Here is a 23,428-nt window from a genome sequence, read left to right on the forward strand (position 1 = left end):
TGTTAATGAGATGTTTGATTCGAATTGGCTGTTTATTGAAAATGAGTTTCACCACGACTTACCAGACAAACAATTTTCAAGCAACCTAAGTGGTATTGGGACATCCCATCCGAGAGAGGACAGTACAGAAAGAAAAGATGACAGTTCGAACAGGGCAGGTAAACGTCACTAAAGATGACGTGGGAAGATAAGATAGATACCAGGTGAGTTATCTGAACGTATGCATTATTTTATCCTCTGTCGTATCTATAGGTCACAGGTATAACACTTAATATCGTCGCGAAGATCTGTCTGTCTGTAGTAATTTGTAATGATGTCTTATTTCAGTGTCGGTAGTCCATGTAGAAATCTTCGTTTTTTGAAAGAAATGGTTTCGACGATTCAAGAATGGTGGGAGGAATATCCCTACCAGATCTCTCTGTGCGTAGCCCTTGTTTTCTTTGTAATTTGGACTCTCTCGAAAACATGTAAAAGACGAAGACGTCTGCATGATATACCCGTACGCGACATCACGAAAGGACATAGGTGGTTATTGAAAGACGAGTTTCGCAGATCGACCTACTGTAGTGTTTGCGAATCGCTCATTACTCATGGCGGAGTGTGCGATTCGTGCAGTGTTTGCGCAGACGATATCTGCTTATCAGCAGCGGACAGGTTATTCGCGTGCAAAGCGTTGTCGCTGTCGAAGCAAGTGACACAATCAATGAAACACCACTGGGTGCGAGGAAATTTGCCTCTATTCACCGCCTGCTGCGTGTGTAAAGCAGAATGCGGGAATCTGCCGCGCCTGTCAGACCATCGCTGTGTGTGGTGCCAGAGGACGGTTCACGACAACTGTTTATATTTGGTCAAGACAGCAGAATGCGATTTCGGGAAATATTGTAACTTGATCATACCCCCATATTGTCTATCATTAACACTAGTCGGTTGGAAGGGGCGCAGGCATTGGAGCGTGGCGGGAGTTGTCAGCCCACCTGATGACAGAAACTGGAAACCGATTTTGGTTTTCTGTAATCGTAAAAGTGGGAACAATGAAGGAGAACAGATTCTCAGTACATACAGATCTATGCTTAACCCAGTACAGGTGAGTACAAGAATTAATAAATAATTTAAATATAATTTATGAAATTACCTATAGAATAACTATACTAATTAATGAAATAATAAATAAATTAATAGTTGTAGTAATTGTTGTAGTTCTGAACACAATCGTCTCATGTTCACTGCACCAGCTGAATTTAAATGACTTCAAAAATGGGTATATTACAATTTTAGATGAAATAAAGTAGAAAATATTATTCATGTTGTCATGGTTTCTCTCCTAAACTGATTTGTAATAAAGTAATTAATGTTGGAAATACCTTATATTTTTATTCATTGTTGACAAAAAGTTTTTTTTTTTTTACAAATTCCGTATGTTGAGACTCACTTGAGTACCAGGCTACTTTCACTATGTCAATAAAGATGGACACAGTTAAATAGTTTAATAATGTGGAATTTTTAAAAGCACTACCAATTCAGAGTTCTATAAATAAATGACAAACAACAAATAAAAATAGTGGGTGTCCAATCTTGTTTCAATAGAAATGATGACTTTACGATTTCCCTATAACGTTTAAACCCCACTTTGGCGGCCATTTTTGAAAATATGAAAAAATACATACAATCAAGGTTCATAATTCAAAAACTAGTTTAGATACCTCTAAATAAAACATCAAATCACAAAGAATAATTCAGCAAAGTTTGAGGAAATTTTTGTTTAAAAAAATGTGTTAGCCATAACAATGCTTAAACATGATTTTTGCTAATGTGGTGGTTGTGTTATGGAAATACACCTGTCTGAAGGGATTGACCTAGATTTATTATTTACATTATTTTCCTGCTGTTGAGTTTATAAATGTATCTCATGAAGTTCGGATATGTTTTTTTAATAGCTTGAATTAATGGCTTGATTTTAGTAGTCAGACCACAGCACTGATTTCTTACTGACAGCCCCTACCCAACTAACCCACCATGCATGTGACAGCTTTTTTCCCAAAGTTTTTGACAGAAAATTAGCAAAAATAAGAAAAAATTAAGTTTTCATGAAAAATCTAAATAAAGGCGCACACTTTACAGTGAACTCCATGAAGGCATGGCTATTTTTTAAATTATTTATAAATGTTTTATAAATTTCAAATGAAAACAATCACACATCAGCCACTATTTGAAGGAAACCCGCTAAGACTCGAGAATAAATCTTTTATAAATATTTTGTAAATTTTCATTAAAAAAAATCATGCCTGCATAAAATTTGCATGGATTTTGTACAGCAAATTAGACAGAAACATCCTATTATCCGGCCTTTATCGTTTACACACTCAGTGAAGCAGAGCTTTTACAAAACATACTGGCTTCATCTTTGGTGTCCCCTCATGTGCACGACTGTTTATCAGGTTTATATTACCCTGGTACTTGCTTCCAATCCATGTGGCAGACACTGTTATTGACTAAACTGATGTACTGATAAATTGCTGTTTATTTATTGCCTTTCCTTATAGGTAGGGAGACACTTTTCTCATAAATAACCATAGATACTGACAGCAAAAAAAATAAGTTTTAGACCTTATCAATTGTGGCATACATTTTGTAATAAGGGATTGACCATTAACAAATCTAGAGAAAAGATGGTAAAAAATTATTTGTTTCTTTTTTGTTTAGTTTGAGCTACATTTGTTCTCAGTATGATATAAGCTGAAAATCCTCTTAAAATACTTATATCAGTAAAGATAAATCAGTTAATGTTCTGAATAACATAAATAAATCTTTTCTTAATGTAAAGCCAAAGTTTTTGTTTATTCTCTCCTTGCGTTGAAACTAAATATAATTCTGGATTTAAACTTTTAATTCATGTGTAAACTAAAGAAACAAATTACAGTGCTAATCACTTTAAATACTTTAATGGGAGATAATACCATCTATTTTTAACTCTTTAAATGTCAAAGTTAACATTTGTCACGTTTTATGCAAACAAAAAACACATTTTTTAAATGTTGATCAAATCCTATGTTCATTTGGTTCAAAATTAACAAAATAATTACAAAAAAAAGATAACAGGAAAAATGTTGACATTCTTGTCAGCCATGTGCTATTGTAAAATATCCATTCTAAACAAGAAAATATTGCCATATACCTTATTAATCCATACATGTCTGTATTTGTCTGGCATTCACACAGGTGGCACTCTACAGATCTACAGTGTAAACATGAAATAAGTGTGTGATATTCAACTAATATTTTTTAACCACAGAGTGTTTCTGCAGTGGATAAGCCACAGAAGCCTAATTAACCTTTTTTTTCAACGATCAATACTTCTTGTCATTGAGTTTTTATTTTTTATTTTTATTTTTTCAGAATTTAAATATGATAACACTGCCAACACATAATGTATATGGGGTATATGTTTGCTAAGTGCTAAAAATTAAATCATTATTGGTTTAATGAAATGAGCTGACATGATGGCCAACTGGCAGCCATTTTGTTGTAAACGTATTCCAAAATCCTGTACTAAACTAAGTAATTTTCTGCTTTTTAAAGGGGCACTTCAACAAATTTACTTTCTGGATTAAAATTAGAATGGATAATAACAAAAGATAGATTAACATTGTAAACAACATAAACAATAGTGTCCCATGATTCTTTAATGCAATCTCTGGGTTTGGAAGGTTCCCCTTTAAAATGAACAATTATGTTTATAAGTAAAATATTTCTGATTCTATACTGCTGAGAATTTCACATTGGTTTTTGTATTTTTAGGTTGTTGATTTATCTGAAGTCCCTCCAGAGAAAGCGCTAGAGTTGTGTAATTTTATCCCTCATAGGACGTGTACAATACTGGTATGCGGTGGAGATGGTACCATTGCCTGGGTGCTTGGTGCAATTGATAGTATGAATCTACAAGTAAGTTAAGTGGTCATTTAACCCCCTAAGCATATGATAAAATGGTTTGCATGTTTGTCCTGCATTAGGGAAGTTGTGCAGCAAAAATACTATTAAATTGGGTAGACTAATGTTCTTATCAAATAGGAACAATATAACTACATGTGGTCAGTTCTATGTACTATCTACATGTGAAAGAACCCAGCCATTTTTTATGAGGTGATATTTGTAATTATTCTGTGTTTCAGTTTATATGTGATTAAGAGTTCACAGTGAGAAAGAACAGCTGATGACTGAACTGAGCTCATTACTCTTCATTGGCAGTATGTCATTTTTGTTTACCTTCAGCCTAAGAGCTAAATGCTGCTAATGATTGAAAAAAATGGAGCAAAATGCTCTTAAACCTGACTTTTTAGGAGCAAAATACATGATAACAAATTTACCCATAATCACATTGACAGTGACTTAAATTACTAACTGTACTGTTTTGTTTTTTCTGTAGACACGGCCAAATATTGGCATTTTACCTCTTGGTACCGGTAATGACCTTGCACGGGTGTTGGGATGGGGTGAAGGGTACAGTGGAGAAGAGAACCTTGATGAATGGTTGGATTCTATTGTGAATGCCAAAGTTACCCCCATAGATAGGTAAGATATATAAAGACCTATCATGAAATTATCTACAATTAAAGAGCCATAATCTGTATCTTTCCATCCAAATCGTTTTATTTGTTAAGGTAGAAGCCTAATCAAAAATAAAAATATTTAGAATGTATTCATTTCACAATAAATTGCACTCCAGGACAATATAAGGATAATGATTTTTAAAAAAAGCTGGGAGGCACCAGCCTTTTACAATAGTATTACTACTGTAATATACTTTATTTTAGCTGGAGTTAATTTTTGCTGAAAGACTTTTTGGGTGTTTTGTATGGAATTTATTTTCACTGATTTTAGGTGAGTTGTAAAATATATGGTAAAAGGTATATTCACTGAATTTTATTTTCACTGAATCATTCGATTCAGCGAAAATAGCAAAAATAAAGTATTCTGCAGTACCGGTATCTTCATTTCTGTGCCTCTTATGCAGGTGGTCACTGAATATTGTCAATCTTCGAAGATTTGGATTTCGGAAACCAGTGAAGGTAAGAATTTAAATATTTACGTCAGTATTTTTCCCACAACACACTAACTTGATATTTACGTAAGAATAGGTATTTCACTAACAGCTGATTGTTTTCCCAAACTGATATTTTCTTTTAGAGAATGTACTTTGTATCTTGTCCTGTTTTGTTTACTAAGGGGAGAGTAGGAAATCAAACGGGCGGTGCACCGCGGTCATTACCGCGGTGGTGGTGGGTGCTCGCCTGTCGACCGCATTTTATGCAAATTTATGCATAGATTCCATGATGCCGGCTGACCGCGGTGGGCTCGCACAGCAATTCACACTTATTGTCAAGACCATTAATGAACACAAAGAACTGGGAAATTAAAAGGATCACAAAGTTCTAATGAAAAATTAAACCAATTTAGCTGAGCCAAAAGCTAGAAAACTAGTCTATAATAGTTGACATTATTTTATTTGCCTGAGCCTTGGAATAAAATCACAAAACGATCCCGAAAGACGTAGAGATCAACATAATATAAAATATGATCGCATTATTTTGTGAATATATATCATGCATGATCTCAGAAAATGTTTAGAAAGATGTTTCGCGTAGACCAAATATAATCACGCATAAGTATAAAGTCAAAGTGTTTTAATACATTGGTGAGAGGTCGAATTTACGTGAACAAGAACATGCACTAAGAAGGAAAAGCAAGCCAAAGTCGAAACAGGCTGTATCATGGACTTGGTACAACATGCGCTGCGACAATTGAGTGATCGTCGACATCATTTTGGGGCACAATTGAACTTCAAGTACGTTGCGAAACTTGCTACGCGGCGATGCTGACATCTAGTGTGTGTTGATCGAAGTTTGACCCCAAGTCATGCACTGAACTGGCGCGTTACCTTAGCAACCCTTTTCTTTCTTGGTCCGCACGTCGATTTCGTAAAATTGTAATTATATCAGGCGGTACTGTACTGTAATAACACAACCTGTATCCAATATTTCAACATCGTTTACTTAGTGTGCTGCTTTTCTAATAACGCAAATATGTTTACAGTATTGCACGGGCTCTAAATATTTCAACTTTGCAATGTATTGCTTTTATAATAATTACGCAAACTGAGTTATTTTTATTATTGTTGGGACACTAACCCGGGCTATTAAAGTGAATATGTAACCATACAATAACATACAATATCATGCGTAATGTTAACTTTTTCTATAATAAACTTTGATCGCATTATTCACGTACATTTCGACTGAACCCTAATAACCATGTGTTTGAATTACGTGCGGCAATGGGCAATGAACTCAATGAGTTCACTCACCGACATTTAAATTTGGGCCACCCAGTTTGACGCAAAACGATACAGTTACTTAACATTTGTTCAAAAAATTAATAAACTCTCACAAATACCATGAACGCGAAGAGTTAACTGAAAGGCAACGTTGTTTTTGACCCCCAAAAAACACATCAATACAAGATTATGTGTGCAAGGTTAGATTTATAGAACGTACGTGCATGACCGCTTTTTTTTAATAATCATGTCGCACGTGAAACACAGGAGACATTTTAGTTCGTCTATTTCTTGTTTAAAATACTGATCTTGAACTTTTTGTCTGGAATGCGATACTGGCAAAGAATAAACATTAATGATACCCACCGTTGTCAAATCAACAAGAGGCTCGAATCAGGAAGGCTCGACTATTTAAAACTTCGTAAATAACATTCTTTTCATGTGGTAGACTTTATTCAAGTGTAACAAACGTAAGTGAAATGTATGGACGAGTCATAATACTCGTACCTTCGAAAGTTTTGACTTTTACTCTTGGAATTGGTGATAAATACATGCATAAAATACAACATTGTTTCACGCAGCAACAATTCGTATACACCATTGAACTTATGGATTTTTATATTAATAAAATATGTGGGCCGATAATATTACCATATGCTTAGTATTTCCATGCCAACAATGCTCGTAACCTACTCGATTTAAAAACAGCTATTTGAAACAAAGACTCATGGAATCACAAAGGAAACTGTTAAGTACGTATTTCACACCTTTCCTAGGACCACTGGTACCGGTCGCGGTGAACCTCCCATTTGATTTCCTACTCTCCTCTAAGCTATATAAGTGATAAATTGTTCTTGTTTGTTGTCGTAGACAATAATAACTTATTTGAATTCAAGGTTTTCTTTGTTCAGTATATCCTTCAACTTTTGCATATACATGTATTCTGTATTATTGGCAAGCAGAAGGTGGTGGTGGTGGTGGTGGTGGTGGTGGTGGTGGTGTTGGTGGTGGTGGTGGTGAAATTTTTACAGTTTTTGTCCCTTACTGATCCTTGTTTTTTTTTATATTGAGATTCAAACTTCTTGTTGCTGGCAACTACAATATCTGCCCCTTTAGTAAGAAGAATATATTGTATTTACAAGTTTTTGGAAAAAGTATTTCTGTATTCAAAATGAGTTAATATTTTAGTCTAAATAAACATGTGTGCAAATACAGTATAAAGGAAATACAGTAACTTGTTTTCCATGTGTACCATACGGAGATACAGGAAATGACTGGGTCACCTGACTAGTCTCATAAATCTAGCAGAAAATGCCACAATCCAAGAAATTTCATTAAAATAGTCTTTTTATGGACAGGTTTATTTTTTTGGATTGCCAACTTATACATTTTGACATATTTGTCAAGAAAGAAAATAATTAGATGGTACTGTTGTAACAAAACCACATATATTTATATTGATCAAGTCAAATAAAAATTGTTTATAAATAGAATGCTAATTATTATTTTGGTCTCTAAACAAAGCCGGATCTTCAAAAATATTGCTGAAAGGGTGGTCACTTTATACAAGTGGTCTTTATGCACTGGTTGCTCATACACAATTTTTTTGAACTGCATAAAATTGGTCACTATAGACAGGTGGTTTGTATATTGTCAAGTTTCGGTAAATCTTACTGGAAATACAATAATAGTTAATGTAACGACAGGGAGTATGTGAGCCAGTTAACTAACAACATTAACCAATGGGGTAATGAGTTCGCTGACACTGACGAGAGGTTAATCTAGGAATTAATAAAATAGAAAATTAGATTGTTTACAAAAAAGTTTTCAAAGATAAAGGCCAAAGAAAATCAAAAGACACTTTCAAAACTTGAGCTCGAAATCAGCGATACTGAACAAAATTTAAACAGCAATAATATGGATTATTACGTGCAGTTAAAGGAACAAGTTGATAAAATTTGCGATGAAAAAGCTTGTGGGTCGATAATGCATTCTAGATGTCTGTGGTACGAACAAGGAGAAAAACAGTTTTTGTTGGGGTTAGAAAAAAGTAATAAAGCAAAAACAACAGTAAAGCGTTTATCTATGGAAAACACAGATACAACTGATCTACTAGATATAAATAGGCAAATTAAACAATTTTATTCAAAATTATATTCCGCGAAAAGGGTCAATTTACTAGATGAAAATGCAAATGATTTTTTACGTAACTGTGACATACCAAAACTCGGTGAGAATGATAAAATCTTGTGTAATGGTAACTTAACTTTAAATGAATGTTATATGGCCTTGCAATCATTACCAAATAACAAAACACCCAGCAATGATGGTCTCACCTCAGAGTTTTACAAAACTTTTTGGCATATAATTGGGAACTATGTGGTTAGGAGCTTAAATAAATCATTCTTAGAGGGGGAGTTAACAGCAACACAAAAACAAGGCGTCATTACTTTAATTGCGAAAACAGGAAAAGATAAAACATTACTCCAAAATTACAGGTCAATAACTCTTATTAATGTGGATGTTAAAATTGCATCAAAAGCTCTGGCAAAGCGTATTATAAAAGTTCTACCAACAATTATCCATTCAGATCAATGTGCCTTTGTAAAAGATAGGTTTATTGGGGATGCTGTGCGAACAGTATTGGATGTCATGTGGTATTCAAAGCAATACAACAGACCTGGAATTTTGTTATCGCTGGATTTTCATAAAGCATTTGATTCTATAGACAAAGGATTTATTGTGGAAGCATTAAAGGCTTTTAATTTCGGGGACTCGTTTATTAAGTGGGTTAAAACATTTTATAAAAATATCTCCTCCTGTGTTATGAACCATGGATACTCTACTGGTTATTTCCCGGTCGATAGGGGGGTGTGTCAAGGGGACCCTCTATCCCCGTTCCTTTTTGTAGTAGTTATAGAACTGCTTGCAATCAATATCCGTAGAAACCCACAAGTAGTTGGTTATGAATTTTTAAAAAAACATATCAAGTTAGCAATGTATGCAGATGATATCACCTGTTTTACCAATGAAAAGTCAATTGAAATTTTATTTTGTATTATTAATAAATATGGATTATGCTCGGGTCTAAGACTAAATGAGGATAAGACAGAAGCCCTGCTCATGGGTTATGGCCATAAACCAAAAAAAAAATTAATCTGGACTGATGGAATCAAAATTTGGGGAATTTATCTAATATATGATGTCAAGAAATTTATTGAAGAGAACTTTAAGAGTAAATTAAAACGACTAAAACAAATCTGTGGATTATGGTCCCAGAGGACGCTGTCTATCATCGGGAGAATACAAATTTTGAAAACATTTGGAATATCACAGTTTGTGTAGCAACAATGGTTCAAACCCCAAAGACAGTTATTAAGGAATTAAAACAAATAATGTTTAATTTTATATGGAACGGTAAAGACAAAGTAAAACGCAATACAATAATTGCTGACATAGTAATTGATTCATTTCTGAAATCCCAAAAGTTTAAATGGATCAAAAAGTTTACCATGGGAGGCCAAGCCAGTTGGCAGGTGATTATGCGAGATGCGAAATACAGATTGTAATGTACAAAATATTACACTTGGCATCTATGAGGTGAAAAATATTATGTTGAATCATTTTATTTTATAGTTTAAAAAATACATATACAAATGTAGGGGAGAAGCGAAAATCTTATCATTCTTTGGTTTCAAGGCATACATAAAAGACCATGAACATATAGTACATCAACTTGCTTTAAATAGAGACAAAATATTATATCATTATCAGAAATGGGAGCCAGTTAGGATTTGGATTAACGGATAGCCACTCATTCAAGCCAGCAGTCAACATTGCTCAATTTTATTAATACCAAGGAAGCGAACTGGTTAAAATGTTATTTTGTAATTGTAAATAATTTCTTTTTGGCTATTGAAATAGTACAAACAAAACATGTCAGCTGGCTTTGAAGGGTACAAAATGGAAAACACCACATTAGCTAACATCTCATTCTTGTTTTTGTTTCAGTTTTTTTTTGTGTATGTATGCTTTTGTTACTGTATATTTTTTATGTTGTGTGAAAAATCAAAAAAGATTACCGGTATACAAAAAAAAAAAAAAACTACTTTCTGAAAGTGCAACTTGTGCACATATATAAACTAAAGTTTTGAGCACTGACTTTTTTTAAATATCTGAAAAACTTGCATAATTCCAGTCTTATCTGTTAATAATGTTAACCTCGTTTCTGTTATTACTGGACTGTGTCACCTGCCTTCCTGTCACCCGAGGGCGCTGTTCTATCTTTGACCAGTAGGATTAGTGTGAGGGTTTATGTAAGGCCAGGCCTGAAAAAATAATTGCTTGCAAATTTCCAACTTGTAAAATTTTCAAATGTAATTTTTGTTTTTTTGTTTGGAAGATCACTGGATGACATTTACACAAATCACTTATTGGTTAAAACTAGAGTTTCTTGTGCGTTTTTGTAAAAACATATTTTTATCTTGAAAGATCCTGGGAATAAGTTTTTGAGGGTCTAGCCTGAAATCTATTTAGTACTTCAAATGTGATTGGGACATAATATTAAAAATTTATTCGTTTTGCCACCAAACTCCTGATGCTGGCTTCTTTTCAACTCATCTTGTTTTATTTTGTGTCAGTACCTCTAGAAATCTAAATTTCTGAAATTAATAAATAAATTCATAGGATTATTATATATCTGTAAAAATGTGTGTTTTTTATATCATTTTAGGCGCTGTCAATGACCAATTATTTCTCATTGGGTTGTGATGCATCAATTGCACTGAAATTTCATCGTCAGAGGGAGAGTCGGCCATCTTGGTTTAAGAATCGTGTTATCAATAAAATATGGTACTTCTTTTTTGGAGCTAGAGATGCGCTTCTGGAACAGGAATGCAAGAACTTTCATAAGAAAGTTACAGTAAGTTGCTAAAAACAGATCGATAATGCTCATAGCATCTTATTTTATTGAAAATATAGGGTAGTTTTTAAAAACTGATAATGTCTAGAAAAATCTTGCCTTAATTTGATAAAATTCAGCCACTGCCAGGAAACTTGTGTAGTAAACATAGTTTGTGTCATCGGTTAATTTTCTTTTAGTTTCTTGTATGAGGAGCATTTTGTCCTGTCAGACATCACTAATACAGTGTTGCTCTAAAATACTTTTATTCCACTTTGCTATTTGCTAAAAAAAAAATTCAGTTAAAATATGAATGAATATACCTTTTTTCTTTTCTTTTTACATCTAACTCATCAAAACCAGTGGAAATAAGATCCATATAAAACACCCAAAAATTCTTTTCCGTGAAAGTATTTTATCCTCGGGGGCGGACATCCGGGCATTTTCTACCGCCTGGCAACCCTCGCGGTGAAAACAAAGACCAAAAACTCGCAGAAAACGGTACTTTGCGATGGTTGTTGAGAGTCCCCTGAACAGTGTAATAAGATGAGCCCTACGTGTGTAACATATATGAATTTGGTGGTTCAGGATTACTTCAAAGTTGAGTTTGTGTTGTTTTCTTGAGTTTTCACCGGCTCCACCGGCGTTCCACAGCAGCGCGCACAAAGTCCATAGAAATACGTGGTACAGTGGTGCACGTCTTAGCAACGTAGAACGTCTGTGACGTAACTCCGCCCCCGAGGATAGTAGTATTTTGTTATAGCGCCCTCTTGAGACAACTTTATAGTACTCCATAATCTGAGTAACAGCGAAGTGTATAGCCATCCAGCTCCATACAAAACACCCAAAAGTTCTTTTCCGTGAAAGTATTTTACAGTACCCGTAGTATTTTGTTATATAACAGCGAAGTGTATAGCAATCCAATCCAACAGTAGAAGAACTGGATGTCTGCTTTTAGTGAAAATGTTCATAATTTATTTGTTAATTGCAGTTGGAATTGGACGGCGCTGCAGTTCAGTTACCTGAAATAGGAGGTATCGTAGTTCTGAACATCAATAGCTGGGGTGCTGGTTGTGCTTTGTGGGGAACCAGTACTGGTGGTAATAACATACCTAAATCAAGGTCAGTTCTTGTTTGTGAATTACCTAGCTATTTTTAAATGCTAGATAGATATACTGTAAATGTGAGAAATTTTTCTGTATTTATGTGTGTGTGTGTGTGTGTGTGTGTGGGTGTATGGTTGGGAAATTAAAGCTGAAGCAGTGGAAATGTCTTTTGGTTTGTTCAGACCATGGAGGTAAAAGACAGATTACCTCCATGTTCAGACAAACAGTACCCTTGTGTCTAGTTCTTGGTGAATTCCAGAAAATTATTGGTGACAGCATTTCAGTTTTAAAGTATTAATTCAACAAACATTTTATTATGAAGGAAATTTTATTGTTGTGTAGTCTGGTGGTTTCTATTGCCAAAATATTTCTCGGACACAGATATGGCAATTGCCTGACTTGATGGTGTGAGGGGTAATAATAATTGTAAAATGGTGTCTGTAATCCGATTCATTTTCACACAAATTTTGCTTTTCAGTTCCAATGATGGTCTAATGGAGGTAGTTGGTCTCTACTCGTCATTCCACATGGCCCAGTTACATGTGGGTTTAGCCGATCCAATCAGACTAGGCCAAGCAAGACATGTCAAGGTGAGAAAATTTATTAACAGCGCCACCAGTGGCAATGTGTGGAATCTTTTGTTTTTACAATATAGATTTTATGTACCCAGTAGTTTGTGTAACTGCATGTATTTATTGTATATTCTGTGAAAAGTGTTTGTGGGTTTAAATGGATCAAATTTGCTTTTATTTTCAGATCACTTTGAGAGGATCTAAGATGCCCATGCAGGTGGATGGTGAGCCTTGGGAGCAGGTCCCAAGTGTTATCAATATTAGACTCAAAAATCAAGCTCTAATGCTGATGAAACAAGATCCAGAAAAACAGATTCCTCTGAAGAATTGAATTTAATGTCACATGGAATGAAACAAACACTTTGTTTGATCTTCTATGCATATTGTTATGTAGGCTGATCACTGATTGGCTGAACTGGAAAGAATTCCTTAACCCTAAAAGAGCGCCCCCTCATTCATAACTCTAATCCTAACTCTGCCTCTTTTGTTTCCCTACCCTATTTAACTTGTATACTCCTCTTCAGGACATATAGTTATCTGAAAGGGCTTATACAATTGCATGTGGGGTTGGAGTGTTGATTCGGGTTCAGTTAGGAGTGAGAACCTTATATAACTCTTTCCACTGTATGAATACATAGGAAAAATTCTCTCCTGAGCAAGCCAATTTTATAACCCCATTCAATGCCAAATTCACTACTCATGTTACAAGAGAGTGAAAAAAAGAATGTGTTGTTAGTGAGCCCTCTAGTGGTGTAGTCTTCTTAAAATTGTATATTTGTGTACACAAAGAAATTATGTAGATATCAAATTTGCAAAAATGAAATTAATTTATATAAATCACAAAATATATATCAATTTAAGTAAATTGTATCGCAATCAAATCTATATTTTCTCTGATCAATGTCGACGTTGATTCCCCATTGTCATAGTATATCTTTATCTGTTGAGTTGAAATTATTTTTTTTCAATGACACAGAATACTGCAGTTTTGTTATTTTCTTCAAACTTTCATATTTCAACTTTCACACTATCAACAGATAACTTATTATAGTGTGCACCATATAATCATTGCGGTAATTCCAATCACAACTGTCATTTCACCATTAGATTCTGTCCAACAGGTGGTAATATGCATTGCTTCTGTGTTTGTGCTGAAAGCTATGCAGTCACATAGATTTGAATAAATTATGCATAATGACAAACCAGAGCGCAATCTAATGGTGAAATGACAGTTGTGATTGGAATTACCGCAATGAGTGATGTGGGTCGATCTGCGAAACTCGTCTTTCAATAACCACCTATGTCCTACAAATGTGTATGCATAAAGTTAAATTTGAATATGTGATGTTCGGCAACAACTGGTATGTTGTGTATGAGGCAACAACTGGTATGTTGTGTATGAGGCAACAACTGGTATGTTGTGTATGAGGTAACAACTGGTATGTTGTGTATGAGGTAACAACTGGTATGTTGTGTATGAGGTAACAACTGGTATGTTGTGTATGAGGTAACAACTGGTATGTTGTGTATGAGGCAACAACTGGTATGTTGTGTATGAGGCAACAACTGGTATGTTGTGTATGAGGCAACAACTGGTATGTTGTGTATGAGGCAACAACTGGTATGTTGTGTATGAGGCAACAACTGGTATGTTGTGTATGAGGCAACAACTGGTATGTTGTGTATGAGGCAACAACTGGTATGTTGTGTATGAGGTAACAACTGGTATGTTGTGTATGAGGTAACAACTGGTATGTTGTGTATGAGGTAACAACTGGTATGTTGTGTATGAGGCAACAACTGGTATGTTGTGTATGAGGCAACAACTGGTATGTTGTGTATGAGGCAACAACTGGTATGTTGTGTATGAGGTAACAACTGGTATGTTGTGTATGAGGTAACAACTGGTATGTTGTGTATGAGGTAACAACTGGTATGTTGTGTATGAGGTAACAACTGGTATGTTGTGTATGAGGTAACAACTGGTATGTTGTGTATGAGGTAACAACTGGTATGTTGTGTATGAGGTAACAACTGGTATGTTGTGTATGAGGTAACAACTGGTATGTTGTGTATGAGGTAACAACTGGTATGTTGTGTATGAGGCAACAACTGGTATGTTGTGTATGAGGCAACAACTGGTATGTTGTGTATGAGGTAACAACTGGTATGTTGTGTATGAGGTAACAACTGGTATGTTGTGTATGAGGTAACAACTGGTATGTTGTGTATGAGGTAACAACTGGTATGTTGTGTATGAGGTAACAACTGGTATGTTGTGTATGAGGCAACAACTGGTATGTTGTGTATGAGGCAACAACTGGTATGTTGTGTATGAGGTAACAACTGGTATGTTGTGTATGAGGTAACAACTGGTATGTTGTGTATGAGGCAACAACTGGTATGTTGTGTATGAGGCAACAACTGGTATGTTGTGTATGAGGCAACAACTGGTATGTTGTGTATGAGGCAACAACTGGTATGTTGTGTATGAGGCAACAACTGGTATGTTGTGTATGAGGCAACAACTGGTATGTTGTGTATGAGGCAACAACTGGTATGTTGTGTATGAGGCAACAACTGGTATGTTGTGTATGAGGCAACAACTGGTATGTTGTGTATGAGGCAACAACTGGTATGTTGTGTATGAGGCAACAACTGGTATGTTGTGTATGAGGTAACAACTGGTATGTTGTGTATGAGGTAACAACTGGTATGTTGTGTATGAGGTAACAACTGGTATGTTGTGTATGAGGTAACAACTGGTATGTTGTGTATGAGGTAACAACTGGTATGTTGTGTATGAGGTAACAACTGGTATGTTGTGTATGAGGCAACAACTGGTATGTTGTGTATGAGGCAACAACTGGTATGTTGTGTATGAGGCAACAACTGGTATGTTGTGTATGAGGCAACAACTGGTATGTTGTGTATGAGGCAACAACTGGTATGTTGTGTATGAGGTAACAACTGGTATGTTGTGTATGAGGTAACAACTGGTATGTTGTGTATGAGGTAACAACTGGTATGTTGTGTATGAGGTAACAACTGGTATGTTGTGTATGAGGTAACAACTGGTATGTTGTGTATGAGGTAACAACTGGTATGTTGTGTATGAGGTAACAACTGGTATGTTGTGTATGAGGTAACAACTGGTATGTTGTGTATGAGGTAACAACTGGTATGTTGTGTATGAGGTAACAACTGGTATGTTGTGTATGAGGTAACAACTGGTATGTTGTGTATGAGGTAACAACTGGTATGTTGTGTATGAGGTAACAACTGGTATGTTGTGTATGAGGTAACAACTGGTATGTTGTGTATGAGGCAACAACTGGTATGTTGTGTATGAGGTAACAACTGGTATGTTGTGTATGAGGTAACAACTGGTATGTTGTGTATGAGGTAACAACTGGTATGTTGTGTATGAGGCAACAACTGGTATGTTGTGTATGAGGCAACAACTGGTATGTTGTGTATGAGGCAACAACTGGTATGTTGTGTATGAGGCAACAACTGGTATGTTGTGTATGAGGCAACAACTGGTATGTTGTGTATGAGGCAACAACTGGTATGTTGTGTATGAGGCAACAACTGGTATGTTGTGTATGAGGCAACAACTGGTATGTTGTGTATGAGGCAACAACTGGTATGTTGTGTATGAGGCAACAACTGGTATGTTGTGTATGAGGCAACAACTGGTATGTTGTGTATGAGGCAACAACTGGTATGTTGTGTATGAGGCAACAACTGGTATGTTGTGTATGAGGCAACAACTGGTATGTTGTGTATGAGGTAACAACTGGTATGTTGTGTATGAGGTAACAACTGGTATGTTGTGTATGAGGTAACAACTGGTATGTTGTGTATGAGGTAACAACTGGTATGTTGTGTATGAGGTAACAACTGGTATGTTGTGTATGAGGCAACAACTGGTATGTTGTGTATGAGGCAACAACTGGTATGTTGTGTATGAGGCAACAACTGGTATGTTGTGTATGAGGCAACAACTGGTATGTTGTGTATGAGGCAACAACTGGTATGTTGTGTATGAGGCAACAACTGGTATGTTGTGTATGAGGCAACAACTGGTATGTTGTGTATGAGGCAACAACTGGTATGTTGTGTATGAGGTAACAACTGGTATGTTGTGTATGAGGTAACAACTGGTATGTTGTGTATGAGGTAACAACTGGTATGTTGTGTATGAGGTAACAACTGGTATGTTGTGTATGAGGTAACAACTGGTATGTTGTGTATGAGGTAACAAGGTATCATTGGTTTTTTTGGTTAATATTTAAATTTATCTCTTTTTCTTTTTAATTTTGTGCAATTTAATTTTGTGCAATTTAATTTTGTGCAATTTAATTTTGTGCAATTTAATTTTGTGCAATTTGCCAACAAAACTGTAATTTTTCGCTGATAAATACAGTGCATGGTGAGATTTTTACTAGTCATGTGACGTGCCAAGTAATGTGACCACAACAAGTTCAAACCTTTAAAATGCTTGTAGAGAGTAAATATTAATATTTGTATTGCATTATTTGTATAAATATTTATATATTTTTAATATTTTTTTGCCGAAGAAGCACTCTACCTCTGCATAGGATTTTTCTTTTTTAAAAAAAGCTTTGAGTTGTGAGTCCCACAGTCATGCATTGTGTATTCATGTATTGTATACTTGTACATAGCATACAAACAACAATTTTAATTTATTAATTTTTAATAAACCAACATGTATTGATTACCAAATTATTCCATATATCCCCGGCATGGTTTCCAGTCTCCACCCTTTGTACGTTGTCGTTTTTTCCTGTAAAATTTGTTGTGCAGCATTTTAAACCATTTTTAGGTGTTTTTCAATAATGTCATCATTAAATTGGAAATAATTTTCCATTGTCTACATGCATACTTGTCTTGATCAAAATCGGTTAGGTATATGAACAAAAGTTGATTTAGACATTTAAAAGATTATTACGTGTTTATTTCAGACTTTTTTTGTATCCAGTGAAATGTTAATTCTGTATTTGGTTCAAGATAAATATGATGTATAAAACAACACTGTGCAGTTCATGATTTCATATACGTACTACTGTAAATTACTTTATTTTCGCTTGGATTAATTCCCGCTATTGTCACTGAAGGAATGATTCGGTGAAAATTAAATTCAGCGAATATACCTTTTTTCCTGTACTTTACATTCATCTCATCAAAAATCAGTGAAAAGTAAATTCCATACAAAACACCCAAAATGTCTTTTCAGCAAAAATTAATTCCAGCTAATATAAGTATTTTAGAGTACTGTATTTATTGGGGTATCTGTCACAAACCTGACCATCTCTTTTTAATTTTAGGTTTAGGGAAATGATTGATGTACAAGTGGTTCTTGTAATAAAACTACAACATTGTCCCTAAATTATGCAAATTATTCTATATAATGAATATATTTGCATAAAAAAGTCGGTAGTATGATGGATATCGTCCAAAAACTAATTAGCACCGTGGATATAGCCAGGGCACCTCTGTGATCATTTGGAAAGAGTTGCTTCACAGCATGTGTTCCCTTTATTAAAATTATATTTCAAGATAATACCGAATTCCACCAGACACTTCTAGAATCCTTCCAAGGATGGTATTACATCTAACTAACTATAGAGGGCGCCATATGTTCAGCTTGTCTATTATTGAACTGTTATTAAAGGCCCAAATCAGTCACCCAGGCCAATTGTTTATTAGTGTGGCTATGCTAAACTCAAAACATACAGTCACTGTGGTAATCATAGTCGTATACATCCACTTTAGCACTACACAGTCTATAAGTTGAAGAAAACATGCTTTTATCTGAGCAGTATACAACAGTGAGATTTGCAAGGAAATAATCCCTATTGTTTAGAAGCATATGTATACTCCAGTCAAGCCTTTAACCATTTAACAAATTTCAACATGTGCAAGTAGGTCAAGGGTCATCTGGGGTCAATAGGTTGCAAATCATTCATGGATAGCAAGATTACTACAAAGGGTTCAGCCTTCTACAGGTGTGATAAAGCAAGGTAATTTATTTTTATTGCCACTTGCAGAATGTTTACCAGGCCATGTTTTTTTTTTTATGGATCTTAAGTCTATTGTATGTTTGAAGATAAAATCCCATAAATAAATTGAGCCGATTTGAATTTAGATTATGAGTATGCAGTTTTAAATGGTAGTTTTGGTGAATCATAACTTGGAAGGGGGGGGCTACTATTCAATATGTCTGCATGAAAAAATTTACTGAAATTGACTGAAAATTTGTATTTTTTTCGTTAACAAAATTCCAAGTGTGTCTGGTGGTCTAATCTCTTGATTTCATAAAAAATTTCTCCTCATTAAAAAAATATTTCAATAGTTGAATTGTTTGGTTTCAACCAGTGAACTGAATCAAGTTATTTGTGATTAAAATTGTGCGAACTAAGTACTGTAAAGGGGTTAATTATTCACTGGGTTTTAATTTTGCTTATTTCGCTGACTGAAAAATGCGCTAAATTAAAACCCAGTGAATATGTAAAATGGAGCATAGAACACATTATCTAATTGATAAAACCATGATTTTTAAAACCCGCTGAATATGCCTGAAATGGTAAATCAGCGAAATTTAAACCCAGTGAAAATTTGCCATTTTACAGTATTCCTTTTTGCTGTGATTGATAGATTGAGGGCGCTTTTCACAAATACTTGTCAAGAAGAAACTAATCTTTCAATTTTCCCATGCAATGGTGTTATTTTGAGTCATCTATTGTGAGTGTAACTCATTATATACAACCTAAAATGACCCCATAGTTTGTTATTGTTCTAAATAAAAATCTGTCTCAGTTTGGGTCCATCTTTGTTTTGGTCTTCGCTGTTGTGGATGTTGACATGGTGCATGCTGGTATTCGGCCTTCAGTTAACATAAGACACAAGTGAGCACAGTAGCAAAGTCTGCTGCTACCTTCATGTTAATCAAGGTTACCAGTACTGGAGAGAGTGCCAGCACAAACAAATACATCATCGGGTAAGGCAGGGTTATGTTTGCAACAGGACTCCTGGGTTGGCGTACTTGGGTGGTATTCATTTCTCTAGACAGTACTGTGTATATATAAATAAATTAAATTGTTAGTGTTCACAGTTCTGGGGAATGGAAACCAAGTAATTCTTGTATAAATATCCATAGGATTGTTGGCCTCGTGACAAGTGTATTTTGTGGAGACATAGAGATACACTGATCTTGCATTGTGGAATATCCCAAATTTCTTGATAAGTGCATTTTGGGTTTGACCAAAAACAGAGGATAAGTCTTGCATTGTGTGTCCTAGTTTTTCTCCTATTGGTTGAAACTATTCTTCTACTTGACTGCTATTAGCCAATCAAGTGAGTCATGTGACTGGGTCGTAATATTCTTTTTTTTCATTCAATATAGTGGTATATATATGGTATACCATATATTTTAAAGAAATCTTAAAAATAAATACTAAATAATATGTGGATTCTTATCTGTTTCAAGTGAAAATTTGACTCAACATTTACAGCAAAGTTTCTTTATCTGCTGACATTTTGCTCACCCACCCCCCCCCCCTCCTCGGACCTCTCGTTATTAGAAAAGATGTGTGAATTACAGAATGAAAATGAAGTTATTATTGTATGGGTTTAAATTTCCTCATTTTGATGATTTCATTCATAACTCATGGTCATGTTAATAGAGTTCATTTAAAACTTTTCCTTGGTTGTAATTTATTGCAATTGGCAATCAATGAGACTGAAATTAATACTGGGAGTGTGGGAGTGTGGGAAGAAACTGTTCTATTAGATAAATTCTTAAATAATCTGTAGCAATTGTTTTCCGATTTGCGATTATAATCATCTCATTAATTGTCGTGGGAATGTCTTCATACTTTGATAGAAGGTGACTAACTATTGAGAGGAGCTGAATCGAACAATGGCACTTCTTGATGCTATGCTCTGTCTCTATTGTTTTTCTCTAAGTGAATGAGCAGGTCCTTTTGTTACATTTGAGTGTGATATACACACTGGTCAGGGGTAAAGCTTGATGAAGGATGGACATATAACTGGAATTATCTGCATCAGAATTTGGCAAAATACTGTAAAATTCCTAATTTTCAATGGGTTTTAATTTAGCGCATTTTCCAGTCAGTGAAATTAGCAAACCCAGTGAATAATCCCTTTACAGTACCCGTAACTCTACATTCTACATGCTAGGATTTCTAATTTGAGTTTTGAGCTTGGCTGGGTCATTGACACCTGATCAGTAAGACAAGAATGGTATTGGAGGCTTCGCTATTGAAAGAAGTAATTAAAAGAATCAAAGCAATTGACAACTGTTAATGAACACTTTGATATGGATTCATGTCGTTTTAGCGAATATTGTTTTGATTCTTGTTTTAACTGCACGTTATTAAGGTTAAACGATTCATTAGCAGCAGACAATCCTCGTGTAAAAATAGACTTTCTCTAAAATATGTGCTGGTTGAATTGATGAGGATTCTTTAGATTAAGTAAAATACTACGTAATTAACCCCAGACCGATGTATCTTAATTTTTGTAATTGCTCTGATTGCATGGCAAATTCCCAGGCTATTAGGGGCTGACCATTTTAATCTCTGGGAGGGGATATTGTAGAAAAGCTGTGCAAATAATTGTCTGTCTTCACTTTATAGTTTTAAATTTAAATTTTGTTAGAATGATGCTGCAGTGAAAAAAAAATGTTGCTGATAACTTTACCTGGTCATATTCCCTGTAGAATTTGTTTTAATTTATTTTTTGTCTGTGCAGACCCCCCCCCCCCTCTCAAATGGTCAACTCCTTTTAACACAATGATTGTTATGTCAAACCCTATGTTTGTTTGGATTATCATCCACATTATGAGTCTATCCTCCATTCTGAAGTTTTTATGGTTTATTATGTTTTTATGGTAGATATGTGTTCATGAAGGGAGGGATTCCTGATCAGATACCAAACTATGTTCCAACAATGAGCTTAATTTGGATCACTTTTTTTTAACATCTAGGAATTTGCAAACATGTTACTGCTGCATTTTTTTTGTTCTACTCTCATAAAAAAAAACCTGCTGTCATGTATGTACTCCCATCAATCTTCATTTGGCAGAAATCTCACTTCACCAAAATTGGAGCTTTGTTTTTGCTTCCATGATGTGTCTGAGTGTGTCTGAAGAGTGTGATCTCTTGTTCTATCAACTTATTCACCATCAAACTATCATTAGAAGAATGATATTCATCAAGAAAACACTCAAACAGCAGGGAAATTGGACATCAAGCTGGGTTGGCGATGTTGCCACGGCGATACATCGATCAGCGCCCTGGTGCATGGTGGGACAAATTATAGTGATTGGCAGCACCTGGGAGATGTTGAGATTCATGGGGAATACACTGACTGTGTAATTTGAGATAGTTTTTAATTTATCAGCAGTTTGGCTGCAAGCCAGGTGAGAACTGATCTTGTTGGCTGGACAGCAGGATAGTGCCCTGGTGGTGTACTGAATGGTCGATTTACGATTCTGAGTTGTTTATTTTTATAACTATGGAAATATTTCTTTGTCAAAGCAGGTTCTTATGAATGGACTGGGCAGGCAAGGCGAGTGACAGGTCTAGTACTCTACACAACCGTCTCCATGGTAGCTGGTGCAGGGGTCAGCTGATTGTTTAGAGGAATATGACAGCGGAGTGTGTTCAACATCTGTAGTTCATCAGGAAAATCAAATTTCAAAATAAAATAAAGTGACTGAAACTGGATCAACATTCTTGTACCAGTGCATTTTCCCATGAAGACATCGTCACAGTCTTTGCCAAAACCAGGACAGACATGGAAACATTCTGTTGCTATACAAGCCCTAGGGATCGAGTTTAAGCAAGGAAAAAAAGAAGATGCAAATTATTTCAGCAAGGGAAATTTAGTCCCTATAAAAATGTATACATTTAATGAACGAATTAATTGGATCAGCTTTATCATCTGCTTGTAATTCGACCCAGTTGGATCCAAATATTTGGAAAAAAAAGATCAGATTTGTTGGAGATATGTTCTTGTGTTTTCCATTTTAAGGGTCAGCTTCTAGTCAAATCATGCTCCTCCCCTTGCAGTCTCAGACTAAATCAGTCTAAGTGTACTTGTAATTCAATCTAGCAGGGCACACACACCCTCTAAGCTTTATGTGGGTGCAAGATGCTGGAAAATGTCCAATATGGAAATCATTGTTTGCTTCTTGTCTGTTTATGTTCCGCTTCATTTGTCCGTACAATACTTTCTTCTAATTCACTTTCTTTATTTTATATTCAAGAGAAATGTGTTGTCATGGAGAAATCACTGCTTTGGTAATTTGTCTTACACACATTTCAACTTGAGGCTATAATCCCACACTTTGCTCATGGCACCACAGTCACTGTAATGTGTCATGATATATATTTCATTGAAATCTACACAGTGAAAAAGTAAGTAGTGGAGTGGAAAAATTACATATACTTCCAATTGATCAAAAAAC

The 23,428-nt window shown here is 35.1% G+C and overlaps 1 protein-coding gene and 1 long non-coding RNA gene across 2 annotated transcripts; both read left to right on the forward strand.

Annotated features, from left to right (window-relative positions):
* The first annotated feature begins 50 nt into the window (after positions 1–50).
* LOC100376590 (diacylglycerol kinase epsilon-like) lies at positions 51–13,739 on the forward strand. The gene is made up of 9 exons (XM_085502895.1): positions 51–203; positions 328–1,084; positions 3,796–3,939; positions 4,421–4,566; positions 5,009–5,063; positions 11,061–11,249; positions 12,220–12,350; positions 12,813–12,924; positions 13,091–13,739. Exons 1-9 carry the CDS (start codon positions 175–177, stop codon positions 13,235–13,237), a joined length of 1,710 nt encoding a protein of 569 aa, XP_085359021.1. The 5' UTR covers positions 51–174; the 3' UTR covers positions 13,238–13,739.
* Positions 13,740–18,867: 5,128 nt separating this feature from the next.
* LOC144359961 (uncharacterized) lies at positions 18,868–22,816 on the forward strand. Its single transcript, XR_013422105.2, has 2 exons — positions 18,868–18,956; positions 22,500–22,816. It is a non-coding gene; the product is annotated as an uncharacterized LOC144359961 (long non-coding RNA).
* Positions 22,817–23,428: the final 612 nt, after the last annotated feature.

The sequence above is a fragment of the Saccoglossus kowalevskii genome, chromosome 8 (assembly GCF_978046115.1).
Source record: "Saccoglossus kowalevskii chromosome 8, keSacKowa6.1, whole genome shotgun sequence".
Taxonomy (NCBI): Eukaryota; Metazoa; Hemichordata; class Enteropneusta; family Harrimaniidae; genus Saccoglossus; species Saccoglossus kowalevskii.

Excerpts from the sequence above, each read along its gene's own strand:
- LOC100376590 (XM_085502895.1), top strand. The coding sequence starts at position 175 with ATGACGTGGGAAGATAAGATAGATACCAG. Across the intron at positions 12,351-12,812 it reads AATAACATACCTAAATCAAG|TTCCAATGATGGTCTAATGG; the intron begins GTCAGTTCTTGT and ends TTTGCTTTTCAG. Across the intron at positions 12,925-13,090 it reads GCCAAGCAAGACATGTCAAG|ATCACTTTGAGAGGATCTAA; the intron begins GTGAGAAAATTT and ends TTTTATTTTCAG.